This window comes from Oppia nitens, unplaced genomic scaffold (genome assembly GCF_028296485.1).
Source record: "Oppia nitens isolate AA-2021 unplaced genomic scaffold, nextdenovo-longstitch-racon4-pilon3 scaffold1_pilon_pilon_pilon, whole genome shotgun sequence".
Taxonomy (NCBI): domain Eukaryota; kingdom Metazoa; phylum Arthropoda; class Arachnida; order Sarcoptiformes; family Oppiidae; genus Oppia; species Oppia nitens.
This window is the reverse complement of record NW_026533199.1, coordinates 6,410,283-6,425,574: the sequence shown is the minus strand read 5'-3', so window position 1 is coordinate 6,425,574 and position 15,292 is coordinate 6,410,283. Positions and strand designations below refer to the sequence as shown.

Here is a 15,292-nt window from a genome sequence, read left to right as displayed (position 1 = left end):
CAAACAAAAACATATATAATTAATTATAAAAATAACATTTAGTGTTGTAAATACAGTATATTATATTTAATAATAATAATAATAATAATAATATATAGTATGGTGTAATGACACATCAACTTAAAAAAGTCAACTAAATTACTGATGAAAACTGTTATTTTATGGATGTTTTGAGCAAACAAATAGACAAACAAATTGTGTAAAATTCTTGAATCGCCAAAAAACTCGACTCTCAATAGTGTCTGCCTTTTGGTTGGATAGACATTCAGTGTCTATATATGTGTGCTAACTGTGCTAATAGTGCTCTCACTTTTCAACACAACATTTAATAAGGAAATTAAATTTCAATTCGACTGAATCACTGATTATAACAGTTTTCAATTTAACAAAAAATAACAAAAGATTATACTTTTGAATTTTATTGTTTTTAGTACAAAATTTTATTACTTGAGCTTAGCGTCAATTTTAAAACATTATATTATTATATAAACATGATCAATTCTGAAAATATTTTTAATCAAAATTAAAAGTAATTAATTTTATTATTGTTTTATTTATACTATTAATTTTTAAAAAGAATAGAAATAAAATAAAATTAATAATAAATGTATAAATTATTATTATTATTAATAATTTATTAAATATTTAATATGAATATATTTATATATTTCTTTATTAAAATAAGCATTTATTTGCATAATTGATTTACTTTGTTATAAACATCATTATAATTAATAATTAATATCTTACTTAATATATCATTTTATATAAATAGTATATATCTTATAATGCACTTTTTTATTGTGTTTTTTGAATGAATTTTTATTAAATTGATTTAATATATTATTTGGCAATAATTATTTTGATTTATTTGAATGGACATTGTGATTTTATAACATATACAATACATTATTGTATGTTTTATATAATATGTATTGATATTCAGGGAAGTACTATACATAAGCATAAATAAAACAAATCATTTGGTACTATATATAAAAAATCATTAAATATAAGTATTTTTTAGAATTTATTAACGTAGAAATGAATGATTTACAAATAAATTAATAATAAAAATAATATTTATTTAAATTCAAATTACTGTAAAATAATTTTTGTTTGTTAAATTCAAATAAAATTAATTACATTAGATTTTTAATTTATGTATCTTTGAATTTAGTGAAATCATATTCATATTATACTATTGATTATTAAATTGCTTTATTTTTTATGATTTTAAAATTTAATTAAGTCATAAAAAATATTTTATAATAATTGAAAATGTAAAATTTGAATCTATACTAATTTATATAAATTAATCTATAGATATATAATTTATATATAAAGTCACTCTTATTTATAGAATGCACTAAATTCTATAAATTAATTAAATTAAATATTTTAAATTATTTTCAAATACCATCCATTTTTGAAACAAATATATATTTAACTATTTTCACATATTATAATAAAGTTTCTACAAAATAATATGAATATCATTTGTAGTTTTGATTTACATCTAATATGATGATAATATATCTTATTAATTTTTAATATAGATGCACAGCAATAAATTTATACATTTTTAATATATTAAATTTAATTTACCTATATCACAATTATAAAACTATATATATATATTAACCTAGCTAAATTCATGAAAAACAACGGTAAAGTTATTTTGAAACTATATTATATACTAAATGATGGCTTAAGTTATTCATGCTTTAAACATTAATATACATTATATAAAGTATTTTAGTATAAAGTATTATCAATTAATGTATTAAATTATACAGATATATGAATTAATTATACTAAAAATCTAGTCATTATTATTTAGTTTAATAACTTTATTTAATAGCAAATTGATATGAAATAAAAGATTTAAGAGTAATATACGGATTAATGATGGGATTAACTCAGAATTTATCTCCAATTAATGTCTGATTAAGCAAATGATATATAATAAGACTGTAGTACTGTATATACTGTATATGTCTTTCTATAACAACAGTTCACACTATAATAAATATATTACAGAATATTCTGTTTCTATACAAGAATTTAAAACATTTAGCACTACATTGCAGACCATAATATTGTTGCTGAATATCATAAAAAATATAATTAAATAGTTAATGTTATAAACGATAATATATAATCATTAAAGAGGATTGTTTTGTTTTTATTAGTATTATATTAAATGATATACATATAATACATAAATTATATAATACACAAAAATCACTAAAGATAATCAACATTGCAATTGATGTTTTTGATGACAAATTAATGCCAATAAACGTTTTGTTTGACTTGGATTACCATCAAATCAAAGTACTGTACAATCATTTACAATACACTTATCAAACACACTATTCTTTGTTAACTATTATCCTATATTTGTCATCAGTTTTTTTTTATTTAAGGGCTAAAAATGTTGTAAATATTTTAGGTGTTTATGTGGTTATAATTGATAAATATATGTATAGATGTATTATATATGATATAGTATTTGATATCAAATTATTATTATTTTAATGGTTTACAACAACAAAAACACAAGTCATTGGCATTTAATAATAATTATTATCAAAATCTAATATAAATTATATAACAAATTGTAAGCAAAAAAGATTTAGTCAAATAATAATCCATTGATTGTATTAAAAATTAATAGATTTGTGTCGAGTATTGTATTAATAGTAAATGTATGAGTATTTCATTACATAAGCGTTTAGAGAGAGAGAGAGAGAGAGAGAGAGAGAGAGAGAGAGTCAGTCAATACGTGGAAGTGCTATAAGTGTTGTATAAACGATAGATTGGTTGACATCTGTTAGCCATTGAAAGCACTGTTTGTTTGTTTGTGATGTCAGATGTGTTGTAATGTTTGAGTGTTTGTAGTGTTGTCTCCAAAACCATTGATCACTACTTTCACTACATTTTGACGTTTCATTGCATTCAGTATTGATTTGCACTAAATTTGGACACAAATTATGAGTCAAACCGAGACTAACAGCAAACCGAGTGATGACACGACCGAAGACCAGATGAATGGTCTTCAAAATGACGACGACTTGGTGTCCGATTGGCATTTACAAGACTGGACACAACTGTACAAAATAGCCATCAAGTTTTATAAAGGTTTACCATTTAATTCAATTGATCCATACTTTTAATCACTGATAGTATTGACCACTATTTGTCAGATAATGAAAGCAAAGCATTTCATCCGTCATATGATAATCGCAATCAATTCATGGCATTTATTTTTCAAGAAAAATACGGAAAATTTGATGCTTCAAAAGCCAAGCCTTTAGGTCCTCTCGATATTGTCGGCAAAGATCGCAGGTTTGTCTTCAATCACTTACTTGATTGTCATTAATAACTATTTATCAGAAATTCGTGGATAAGTTTGACGGATACGAATCAATTGTCGGCACAAAAAGGTTTTGTCAAACTTTTGCACCAAATGTGTCCACTGTTTGAGCCATACGTCAAAGCATTTAAAGTTGATTTCGACGAAAAAGAAAGACTTAAACGCGTGGCTAAAGAAGCCGAAGAAAAACGATTACACGATGAGACTGAAAGACAACGAATTGAGGAAGAAATTCAACGAAAGGCTGAAGAAGAGAAAAAACTATCGGAAGAACAGAAGTAAGTGTTTGTAGTAATGAAATGATATTACGTTTGACTCGAGTTATGCCATCAGTTGTTTGCTTTTGCTTTCATTGAATCGATTGATGAAATTGATTGATGATATGCGCGATCCTTAATAACATTGGTTACCATTTTTGTTATCATTTAATGATTATTTCATTCATTACTAGTTTTACTACTTTTATCCAAAACAATACTAAATACTATTGATTTTCTATTTGATGACAAACTATTTTATATAATTATAAATCTTGATTTAGTTATATAATAATTATACTTGAATTATGTTTTTTTTCAATAAATTTATTGAGTAATAGTTTATAATTATTACTGTAGTAATTATTAATAAAATAATCAGATATTTATCCAAATTTTTTTATTTTGAACATAACATGAAATACAAATATCAATAGTATATAAGATAAATCGATTTTACTGTATTGTTATCGTTTATAATAACATTTATGAGACAATTATTTTGTTTATAATCATTAATTTTTTTGAAGATTATATTCACAATTTGCTTTTGTATACAAATATACTATAGAATATCGTATAAAGTTTTTTTGTATTACAGTAAAAAAGTACATAATATACAAATTGATAAATATTTTTATATATCGTATAACACAACTCTATAATGATGTTAATTATTGATTTGTTAGACAACTAAAAGAGTAATTACTGTATAAACAAAAATAATCTATAGTTTTGCAAATGTGAGCAATTTTTTATTATATGTTGCAAATTAATTTACCGGTGAAACCAATAAATTGTTATCAAAATTATTAAAATATATTTTTATTAATATATTGATTATTTTAAATGACTAGACATGCAGTTCAGGAGGCGTTGAACAGACAGACATACCAACAGTTCAAATCTTATGCCGAACAACAATATCCCGGAAATATTGAACAACAAAATGATTTAATCCGACAATTACAAGAACAACATTATCAACAATATTTGCTTCAAGTGAGAGAACAAGAGTTACAAAGAAGTCATAACCAGAATATGAATAATAGTTATAATAATAATCTTAACCACGAAAGTGATAAAACAGTCAATTTATCAAACAATACGAGTTTAGTCACACAAACTATAAAACTTGAACCAAAACTGACCAACGAAGAGGAGGATCAAAACTATGAAAACAATCATCACTTGGAACCGACCACAGGATCAGAAAGTGAGTCTGACTCTGAAAGTTTTGGTCCAATAGCTGGCGCATCGATGTGGACTCGAAAAGAAATTGTGTCCTTTAAAGAGTCGATTCGAGCTGAAGGAGGTGACGGTATCATCAAAGTAGGACACGGAGAAATTGTGACCGTAAGAGTGCCCACACATAAAGATGGCACCTGTATTTTCTGGGAATTCTGTACCGATAGCTATGATATAGGATTCGGTCTACTTTTTGAATGGACTAAAAATCCAGGAAATCAGGTCTCAGTTCATATTAGTGAAAGTGAAGATGAAGAAGATGAGGAAGAAGAAGGTTTGAGCAATTTTGTATCTAAATTACCAGTTTCATTATTTTTAGAAATTAATCTAGGTGAAACAGCAATTGGTAACGATATTGAAAAGGGACAACCAATTGATCCCGAAAAAGAGACATTATCACCAAAAAGTGGTCAAACAGACACTTCGCCAATTAGTGTTATTATCCCAATATATCGTCGCGATTCTCACGAGGAAGTGTTTAGTGGTTCACATGTCTATCCGGGTTCAGGCATTTATTTGTTGAAATTTGATAATTCATACTCTCTTTGGAGATCCAAAACACTTTATTATAGGGTTTATTATACGAGATAAATATGTTAACTGTTTGCCATAACTTATTAAAATTAATATTAATTACAAAAATAAATTATTAATTATATAAATACAATATTACACAAAATAGCAGAATTTAAAATTTGTTGATTCATTGGTAATATAGAAATTATATATATATATTATATATTATATTTTTAATGGATTATACTGTAATAATAGTTTTATACTATAATTGATGCTATCATTGATATTTCATAGTTTGACATAATATTTCATTAAATTGTTTATCCTTCTAATCACTAAATATTTTTAATTTTTTAACTAAAATTAAATATTTATATATTATTACATTTTTATCATTTTTTATAGTAAAAACAAATGTTTACAAAAATAACATTTAAAAAATGATGACAGCTTTCAATGAATCAAATGTTAATAAAAACTGCTATTTAATGAAAACAAATGTTTAAATGATAACTATTTTGTAATTTAATCTAACTTTTAATTATATATTTAAATTATATAAATACTGTATATTATGATATAAAATATTTGCTAAGTTATTAAAAAACAAGGTTTTTATCATAAATAAAGTGTAGTATTAAATTGTTTTTAATAAAAATATATAAAACAATATTAAAAATAACATGAAATGAGTTAAATATCGTAACAATTATTGAGTGGCTTTTGATTTCGGACTTTTCTTTTTGTTGTCTCTCTTCTTGAGTCCAATCAAATTGCCTTTCAATAGGTTAGCGTAAGCCTTAAAACAATAATCAATACAATATTAGCCATATTATCACAATCTATACAATACAATGAATATCAACTCACGAGTTGAAACTTATTGACATCTTTTGCCGACACAATCGTTGATATCTTCTTCTTGCTGTTGTGGACACGAATTAGACATTTGTTCTCCGACTGACCACTCGATGATTGTGACTCCGACTTGGCTTTGGAACCACTCTTGACTTTATGATCTCTTGGTTCTAACCTCTTCATCGTTATATATAGTGATCCGCCTTTTGTTTGGTTTGTTTGAAACAGTTTTGTCATTTCACTCAAGAACTAAACCAATAGATTAAGACATACCGTATATAAACATCAAATGTTGTCAAACATCACCCAAACACTTACCGTTTCGTTGTTTTCAATCAACATTTTCACTGATCACTTGTGTCTTGTAATCACTTAATCAAATGGCAATGTTTTGGATCAACTCTTCGGTCGACGTGTGGATCAAAACAGACGATTAATTTCAACAAACAATACAATCATTACGTCGACAACATTGTCCTAAACTTATTGACTATATATTGATCGTTAACTGTTATACTGTTAATGTAAATAATCACTAAAACTGATCCCAAACTAAGTATGTAATCAATGGTATTGTCTTTATTTGTATTAATTGTCTTTAATATCAAATAAATATAAACTAATCGTTGATTCAAACGAAACGTTTTTTACGGCAAAGTTTTAGTTGAATTCAACACATTATATGACTTGTAGATCGTATTAATAGTTTTAAAGGAGAAAGTGTTCACAAAAATGAATCAACGATTGGATTACAAGTGAGACAACGTTTGGCGCATTCAATGCATTAATGTTTGCAATCGTTTTCAATGAAATCACTTGTTGTCCACTCATATCATGTGTGAAGTAATGCAATCATCGACTGATCAGTTGGTCAACACAACGACCGATAATACTGCCGTCGATTCGGTCATAACTGATGCCGAGGCCGCTCTATATGACCGACAAATACGCTTATGGGGTGCTTCGGCACAGAAAAAGTTGCGAATGGCCGATGTATTGATGGCCGGTATCAATGGTGTCGGGTCTGAGATTGTCAAGAATATAGTGCTGTCGGGAATCAATTCAATCACTTTATTGGACGACCAATTAGTGACAACAAACGATTCACTCAGCAATTTATTTACTAAAAGACAATTAGGAAAGAATAGGGCAGAAGTGGCACGAGATTTGGTTCAGTCATTGAATCCAATGGTCGCCGTAAAGAGTGAGTGCGGAAACATTGCTGACAAAGATAAAGACTATTTGAGTGCATTTCAAGTGGTAATTGTATCCAATTATGACAAACAAACGATGTTTAAAGTAAACCAATTCTGTAATGAACTTAAAATCAAATTCTTTGCGACTGCTGTTTGGGGTTTATTTGGATTCACTTTTACTGACTTAGGATCTGAACACACATATGTCACGGAGTATTCAAATATTTTTAACATTTTTAACATTTTATAGATTATCAATAATTTTGTCTTTAGAGAGGATGTAAAACGTGAAGAAGAAATAATTGGAGACAACAACGAACCGTTGAAGAAAAAGGTTAAATTAGATGACACCGTCAAACAAATTGTCGAAAAGGTTAACACAAACAATGATAAGACAATTATTGATTCTAATGGTATTTATGTTATTTTTTACAGAAAGTTAGTTTCGTATCGCTTGAGACAGCTTTGGCCGTTAAAGCCGGCAAATCTGGTTACGGACTGACCAAACGCACGAGCAGTTCATTTATTATAACTCACATTTTACTAGAATTTTATGACAAGCATTCCAGATATCCATCGCCCGACTCACGAGATAATGATATCAAAGAGTTGGCTATTTTAGAGAAACAAGTGATTGAAAGATTGGGTGTCAATGAAGATATTATATCAAATAAAGTCAACGATTGGCACAAACATGTCTTCGGAGAATTAAGTCCTGTTTGTGCTGTCGTTGGAGGAGTTTTAGCACAAGACGTAATACGAGTTATATCTGAAAAAGACACTCCAATCAGAAACTTCTTTCTTTTTGATGGCATTTCTTGCAATGGAAACATTGAAAGTATTGGAAAATAATTATCTTTTTTACTAATCATATATTTGAACAAATAAATTGTTAATCCATTTTGTATTTTACAGTAATTTATATTATCATACGATTTCATGTTTTATTATTTAAAAATATTATAATCGTTATAATTGTCATTTCTATACTTGAAAAATAAAATCAATATTTTATAAATAAATTAATTTTTATTATCACTTAAAATTGCATAATTCAAACTAATTGAGAAATTTTGGCACAACTACGATAAGCAAATTATAATAAATATAAATAAACTAATCTAATAAATAATTTATGAGATCTTTAAATTACTGTAATTGTTAAATGAAAACAAATAAAATTCAAACAAACAATTTGGTGTACAATAACTCCCGATTGGGGAGAGCTTACAAAACCCTAACCTTATAGGTAGACTTTTTAACYGTCGAAACGGGTTATTGCGGACATTGTTTGGGTCAATACAAATAAAATATTTTGATATAAATTGTTATTGAAATAAATTATTTCATTTAATTATTACCGGTAATAAAAAATCTGTAGTTATAGTTCATCGCTAAGTCTTACGTTTTCAAGATTTTGTCCAAAATCTGTGACCTCACTGCCAACGAACACGTCGTGATGATCAACAATCTCATCAATAGATAGTCTTTCATCTCGATTATCATCTGATAAACTAATTAAGTGATTGGCTTCACTTTCGGACATTTCGTAGTTATTAGGAATTAGCCAAAGAAGACACTCTTTTTTGTTAAGTCTATTGTCGTGATCCAAGTCGTACTCATTATGGAAGCGATCTTTTTCTACCAAATAATGTTCAGATTTGGGATCTAATGGTCTTCCGTTAACATCACTGACAAATTCATCAATTTCTAAAAAACCATTTTTATTGCGATCTCTTTTAGTCATCATTAGATCATAAATTGTTTGATGCATTTGTTCAAACTCTTCTGGACTATTAAAAGCCGCAAACTCTGTAGAGTCCAATACATTATCCCCATTAATATCCGCTGCTTTCCATAAAGCTTTATCTTCAGCCATAACTTCGTCTTTAAGCAATTGGTTGTCGTCGACATCTTCTTCGATATCAAACGAATCTTTTAAGTGTTCATCCCATGAGACGACTCCATCCTTATTAAGATCTTCTTCTTCCAGTCGTTCGTTTCCATCTTCAATGGCGAGTGTTTTAAATGACTTAAGAATCCAATCAATTAATTCTTGTTTGTCGACAAATCCGTCGCCGTTTACATCCATTCCTGACTTTACTAATACCCTAAGTCTGCGTTTAGACTCTTCGGCACTCATTTGGTCAAACTCTTTGGCGGTATCTTTACTGCCGAGAACGGCCTCGTGATCGAAATGGTGGCCATTGTGTTGATTGTCAGCATTTTTGTCACTTAGGTGATCGCCGAAGGCATCTTCAATGCGCTCTTTATTGAGCTGTATATGTGGTGTACATAATATGGTGATAGTTCTTGTAATCAAAATAATCAGCGATAATAATATCACTTTTATGGCAATCATTGATAAATTCAGATCAATTCAGATAATTAAATAAAATAATAAAATTGACGAAAACAATGGCAATCAACAAATCATATTCAAAGACACTTAACTATAAAATCTAATTAAGTGATCGACAAATCATATAATTAGTGATACAAATAACAGATGGATTCAAATTGTAATTCAAATTCACAACTGTTTACACAATCGTTGTGTTTGTCATTCAAGTCAAGCCATGAATGCAATCATATGTTACAGACTTACAGTACTGTACAGTACTATCACTATTAATACAACAATATATCAATCAATAGTCAATTTTATAACATTTTTGCTTAATTTTTCAGCTTTTTAAACAATCGACACTTAATTAATATATAATAAATATAACCAAACATTTTGTCAAAATATTAATAATCGTTTAATGCATTTATTTGACAAAAATATTTCACTCAATTAAGTAGACTTTTGAGAGAAATTAGTAAAAATAAAAGAAAAACTATTTATTATAACGATAAATGTCTTAAAATAAAGTCAAATAGTATATAAAGATATTATTTTAGAGAAATTTATTGTACATATATTTTAATCACAAATTTTAAATAAGATTAAATACCAAATATTGTACAGAGCATAACAAAAAACATTTCTATACATAATTTCAAATAATTAAATTATAATTTTAAATAGGATTTAAATTTAGTTTAAATGGCCAAACAGTCAAATTACCAAAGAGTGAGAATTAGTTACTATAAATTACATTAAAACTAAAATATATATTTATATTCAAAATAGAAAACTCTTAAAAATAATGTCCGTATTATATAACATATATTTATAATGATTACAAKATTTAGATAATTATATATTTACTAATTCTTTGGTATTTTGACAATAGTTTAACAATAGTTCAAACAAATGAAGTAATCATTTACAAAGTTGTGACCATTTTTCTAATAATATCATAAAATCAATTTCTCACTTAATTATAAATAAAATTAGCTTTTAATTGCAGACATTTACTACATTTGTTTGAACAACTGTCGGGCAAAAGTTTTCATTTATTTCAAATATTTAATATAATTTATGATTAAAAGATTATAACATAAGTTGACATAATTGCACAAAAATACAATTCAAATGGAATTAATGTACAAATATAATAAATATCAATTATACGATACTTTTCAACTCAATAGGTCCAACATTTTAAAACAAACTCAAATATTTTTAGATCACTATTTCATTTCCAAATATGACATAAACAGCTTAAAATTTTTTAAATATTAATAATTATAATTAAATAAATAATTTTAAGAATCATAACTTTTATAACTCCTAATAAATGCAGTCAAAAAAACATTTTCATTAAAAGGAGAGATAAAAGGTATGAATAAAATTCATTGAAATTCATCATCAGATGATAATAATGTTGTTTTTTCTGAATAATTTTGACTAATTGTTTGTATTTGTCTTCCCGGCTGTGGTGTAGACTTCTTACCAGATTTTGCCTCTTCAGTCTCAATAGTGGCCGCCATATTCACGACGCCATTCATTGCGTTCACATCAATGGAGACACTATTATAGCCAGTCTGAGGGTCATTAACAGCACTTGACTTATTTAAAGCTCCCGTCTCTCCAACTGGTTTTGCAGAACCACTGTTGGATTTAGTGGACGATTGGTATTGAGTGTACTGTTGATAATTGGGATGAAAGTTATGTATGGCGTCATTCATGATGTCTCTAGGATTCATAGTCTCCTTCAAACTGCTTGATATGCTCTGCATTGTTACAGACCTTCCCTGACTATCAGTCGAGCAGCCGCTGGAGTATATCTGTTGTGAACAAACATAATATATTAATTGAATAAATATTTAAATATACCGTAACATACATACCTGATAAGGAAAAGCATATCTAAGAGCTAGAGCTGCAAAAAACATTTCGACACAAATTAAGAARTTTTGATAACCGGCTGAAACTGTTCCAGCGTTGGCTCGTTCTCCTTCAAAGGTCGTCACCGGTGATATAAGACTTGCTTTTTCAAAAATAGCAAGAATTACACCTATGATTAACAACATTCACCGTTAATTATAATACAGATAATTGAATTGTATAGTAAATATACAAACCCTGCCAAAAAGACAAGAAGATAACAGACTTGACAGTGAAGAACTTCCAGACCGGATCATATGGTGACAACAAGTCTCTGGTCGCGTGATAGAAGAGCACCAGACCATAGAGTGCCAGTGAAACACTGATGTTATAAATCATTGTTATATATAAGTATCCAGAATTGGCACTCCAATCGCCGTCTTTATATTTGCCAAATGCTTGTAATATAAGTGTTATAATAGACATCATTGGCTTTACAGCACAGAATTGAAGAGTCGCTTGTTTGCAGAATCGCAAAAATCCAATAGAATAGGTTCGACCAGATAGACAACAGGTGCCGAACCACCAGCTCGACCGGATTGGTTTACCGCGGATTTCGGTCATTATGTTACCCTCACCGCCCAAATATTCGTAACAAAGACTCAAAAAGTTGTAAATCACAAATGCTATCAACAAAATACAATTTAATACATTTCCAGTTTATTTTACTATATATATATACCATACCTTCATACCAATCCCTAACACTATCAAAATAAACATAATAGTTGTCTTTAAAAAATAGTAGACTAAGCCATGAGTCGAGAGCATAGATGGGAACTATGAATAATATCCTAACAATCCATCGTTGCTCTGATGGCATCGTATAGAAGCGTAAGTGTTGGTAGATCTGCAATATAATGAAAACAATAATTCATTACTATATAAAAGCATTAGTTTGTATCACAAGATGTATCACCTGATGACATGAAATGAAGAGTGCAATCCAAATGAAAGCTCCGGAAATGGCTTTTGCAGACGTCGACTGCAAGAAGATTCCCGGATGTCCTACAAGTTGTGTAATATTAGCCAATTTGGGTAAACCTCCCGTCATTGTGTCCATTACCGAATGACCCGACGGTATACTTGTTGTCGTAGCGTTTGCTGCACTTTCACTCATATTAATGGCTGTACTCGACATCTAATCACACATACTATTAATAAATAAATTTAAATATTTTTTTAATCATTAATTGTCAAAAAATCAATTATTAATACTTTATATAAGTATTTTCACTAATTAATTGTCGACTCATTATTAGCTAAATATTCATCATTTTATTACTTTAATGATTAGACAAATACTCATTGATTGCATTCAATATCATAAACATTAGTAATCTATTGATTATTAATATAAATAACATTTATTTTTATACATTTATTACACACTATATATTGTTTGATAAAATAGCATCAAATGACAGCACTTATGGACTCAATTGAGTGACAATTAATTGTCGTTCAAATGTTAAATGCAATCAAATCAGTAGTCATTCATAGTATTAGTTAACAAATCAATCAATTAATGGATCAAATGATTACAATATTGTAAACAATGTAAACATTTGATACAATATTGAGTTTAAATAATATATGAAAAACAGTTAAATATAACAAACCTATTGATCGATGAGTAACAACCAGTTATTGTGTTAACACTATTGAGTCAATCGATTGAATGATAATATGATTAACAAATAATTAACAAATAATTAAAAATCAAATCAATAGTCAAAGTAGTCATCAAATCATCGATACATATGTGAGTCAATGTCTGTCTAACTCTCGACGCAACACAACATCGAACAGCACTTCAATGTATTCAATGTATAGCTATTGCAGTCAATGCTAAGCAAAACAAGTTTACAATGTATTTACTATTAGTTAATACAGAATAACGTTAAATGTATTATATGTTTGGATTTACATTGTTTCCATCAATCGATATATTGATTGACAAACCAGTGCTGACATCATGTAATACATACATAAAGTCTACACTTRTGTTATGCAATCATCAGATTTGACATCAAAATTGTATAATACTATTGTATAATATAAAAGTATAAAATTATTATTTTTTAGTGGTATTTACAGTAAAAATAAAGTAATCTAAAAAACTTAATGTATATTTCATTGTCTATTTATTATTGAAATATTCAATATATAGAAACTACTTGGTCATTTTTTGATTAATTCTAAAATCATCCACATAAAATAGTTTACTTATCTACTATTATCTAGTTTATTTTACAATTAATCAAAAAATGACCAATTACAATAATGATGAGTTTAATATAATATATAAATATGTATGTCCTTGGTCATTTTTAAATTCAATGTATGGTTTATCAGATATTTAATATAAACTAATGAGTCGATTACCTCTCTAATTGAATTTGACTAAAATGTAAACATATTTTTATATTTAAGTTTTCATTTTTTAAAATCTTAAACTTAAAGGAAACGTTAATTTATAAACTATAATAATTTAAAATCTTAATAAAAATAAATGACAATTGGATTGATTTATTTGTTATTTTTATAAATTGTTTCAATTATTAAATCTATTATATAAAATGTGTTGAAATTATTATTTTTATTTCGTGACAACAAAGACATCAATAAATAAATAGTCAATTATAGTGACAAACGTCGAGGTATTGGTCACTATATTATAGACATTAAGTATAGTTATAAACACTTAGAATAGCTTTACGTTATATTTTTATAATACTATAGAATTTATATACAGAAAACAAATATTATATAATTTTTTTTACTTTTATTATTATTATTTGACGACACTTTATGTGAAAGTCAAGGTTTTATAAATAAAATGTATTGATTTTTATATTAATTGTTGTTATTGTTATATAATGCAATGATAATATGATATTTTTATGATAAGTAAATTATTATTAAGAAAACATTAAAATATTATTWTTATAATAAAATTAATATTAAACACTAAACTTGTTTAGAAAATTTGGTCGTTTGTCTGGTTATAGGAATGAGAGCCGGAATCTTGCGTTTAGTTATAACTTTGTTAATATTGATGGGCAGCTGAACCTCCACTACATCACTACTAATTGTATTACTTATCTGCTTTGTTGGCTCCGGGATCTCTTTAATATTCATTTCATTAACAAATACAGGAACTTCTGATATCTGAAATTTGTTTAAAAAACGTGTCATTTTATTATACATTTAATTGATATTAATATTTACTGTTAGATAACTTGCAAGTGTAGGCACTTCTTTTATATTAATTGCATTAACTAATGACTGAATTTTAAAAATAATAAAAATTAGTATAAAATTAGTATAAAAACAAATATAGTAATAATATATTATCAGACCTTTGATTCATTAATATTCACATTAGATATAAGTTTATCGGATGAAAGTTCTGTATTATTGATTACATTGATAGTCGATTGGATATTAGCCTCTGAAGTGACTGCTAAAGTATTTGACGATTCGTGRACATCGAGGATGACATTTAAGACACTTTTTTCACACTTTTTACTTTTAGTCTCAATTATAG

The 15,292-nt window shown here is 27.0% G+C and overlaps 5 protein-coding genes across 5 annotated transcripts; 2 read left to right on the top strand and 3 right to left on the bottom strand.

Annotated features, from left to right (window-relative positions):
* The first annotated feature begins 2,781 nt into the window (after positions 1–2,781).
* Positions 2,782–5,493, top strand: LOC128952557 (Golgi resident protein GCP60-like). Its single transcript, XM_054297967.1, has 5 exons — positions 2,782–3,147; positions 3,213–3,354; positions 3,403–3,660; positions 4,497–5,161; positions 5,219–5,493. The coding sequence occupies exons 1-5, from the start codon at positions 3,000–3,002 to the stop codon at positions 5,476–5,478; spliced, it is 1,473 nt and encodes a 490-aa protein (XP_054153942.1). The 5' UTR covers positions 2,782–2,999; the 3' UTR covers positions 5,479–5,493.
* Positions 5,494–6,040: 547 nt separating this feature from the next.
* Positions 6,041–6,866, bottom strand: LOC128952148 (signal recognition particle 14 kDa protein-like). Its single transcript, XM_054297490.1, has 3 exons — positions 6,583–6,866; positions 6,277–6,513; positions 6,041–6,205 (listed from the first exon to the last, which is right to left on the bottom strand). The coding sequence occupies exons 1-3, from the start codon at positions 6,604–6,606 to the stop codon at positions 6,116–6,118; spliced, it is 351 nt and encodes a 116-aa protein (XP_054153465.1). The 5' UTR covers positions 6,607–6,866; the 3' UTR covers positions 6,041–6,115.
* Positions 6,867–6,961: 95 nt separating this feature from the next.
* On the top strand, positions 6,962–8,339 carry LOC128952017 (SUMO-activating enzyme subunit 1-like). The gene is made up of 3 exons (XM_054297339.1): positions 6,962–7,673; positions 7,734–7,833; positions 7,896–8,339. The coding sequence occupies exons 1-3, from the start codon at positions 7,099–7,101 to the stop codon at positions 8,310–8,312; spliced, it is 1,092 nt and encodes a 363-aa protein (XP_054153314.1). The 5' UTR covers positions 6,962–7,098; the 3' UTR covers positions 8,313–8,339.
* Positions 8,340–8,555: 216 nt separating this feature from the next.
* LOC128952016 (reticulocalbin-2-like) lies at positions 8,556–10,032 on the bottom strand. Its single transcript, XM_054297338.1, has one exon. It carries the CDS (start codon positions 9,820–9,822, stop codon positions 8,842–8,844), a length of 981 nt encoding a protein of 326 aa, XP_054153313.1. The 5' UTR covers positions 9,823–10,032; the 3' UTR covers positions 8,556–8,841.
* A 1,107-nt stretch (positions 10,033–11,139) lies between these two features.
* On the bottom strand, positions 11,140–13,594 carry LOC128952763 (transmembrane protein 184B-like). Its single transcript, XM_054298204.1, has 6 exons — positions 13,362–13,594; positions 12,659–12,893; positions 12,427–12,589; positions 11,937–12,365; positions 11,703–11,869; positions 11,140–11,639 (listed from the first exon to the last, which is right to left on the bottom strand). Exons 2-6 carry the CDS (start codon positions 12,878–12,880, stop codon positions 11,205–11,207), a joined length of 1,416 nt encoding a protein of 471 aa, XP_054154179.1. The 5' UTR covers positions 12,881–12,893; positions 13,362–13,594; the 3' UTR covers positions 11,140–11,204.
* Between the last annotated feature and the right edge of the window lie 1,698 nt (positions 13,595–15,292).

Bases quoted from the DNA above. Each gene is read 5' to 3' on its own strand.
- LOC128952557 (XM_054297967.1), top strand. From the start codon at position 3,000: ATGAGTCAAACCGAGACTAACAGCAAACCGAGTGATGACACGACCGAA. The intron at 3,355-3,402 runs GTTTGTCTTCAA...ACTATTTATCAG, and splicing joins ATTGTCGGCAAAGATCGCAG to AAATTCGTGGATAAGTTTGA. The intron at 5,162-5,218 runs GTTTGAGCAATT...AAATTAATCTAG, and splicing joins AGAAGATGAGGAAGAAGAAG to GTGAAACAGCAATTGGTAAC.
- LOC128952017 (XM_054297339.1), top strand. From the start codon at position 7,099: ATGTGTGAAGTAATGCAATCATCGACTGATCAGTTGGTCAACACAACG. The intron at 7,674-7,733 runs GTATTCAAATAT...TTTTGTCTTTAG, and splicing joins GAACACACATATGTCACGGA to AGAGGATGTAAAACGTGAAG. The intron at 7,834-7,895 runs GTTAACACAAAC...TATTTTTTACAG, and splicing joins TCAAACAAATTGTCGAAAAG to AAAGTTAGTTTCGTATCGCT.
- LOC128952148 (XM_054297490.1), bottom strand. From the start codon at position 6,606: ATGTTGATTGAAAACAACGAAACG. The intron at 6,514-6,582 runs GTAAGTGTTTGG...CTATTGGTTTAG, and splicing joins TGATTGAAAACAACGAAACG to TTCTTGAGTGAAATGACAAA. The intron at 6,206-6,276 runs GTGAGTTGATAT...TATTGTTTTAAG, and splicing joins ATGTCAATAAGTTTCAACTC to GCTTACGCTAACCTATTGAA.
- LOC128952016 (XM_054297338.1), bottom strand. From the start codon at position 9,822: ATGATTGCCATAAAAGTGATATTATTATCGCTGATTATTTTGATTACA.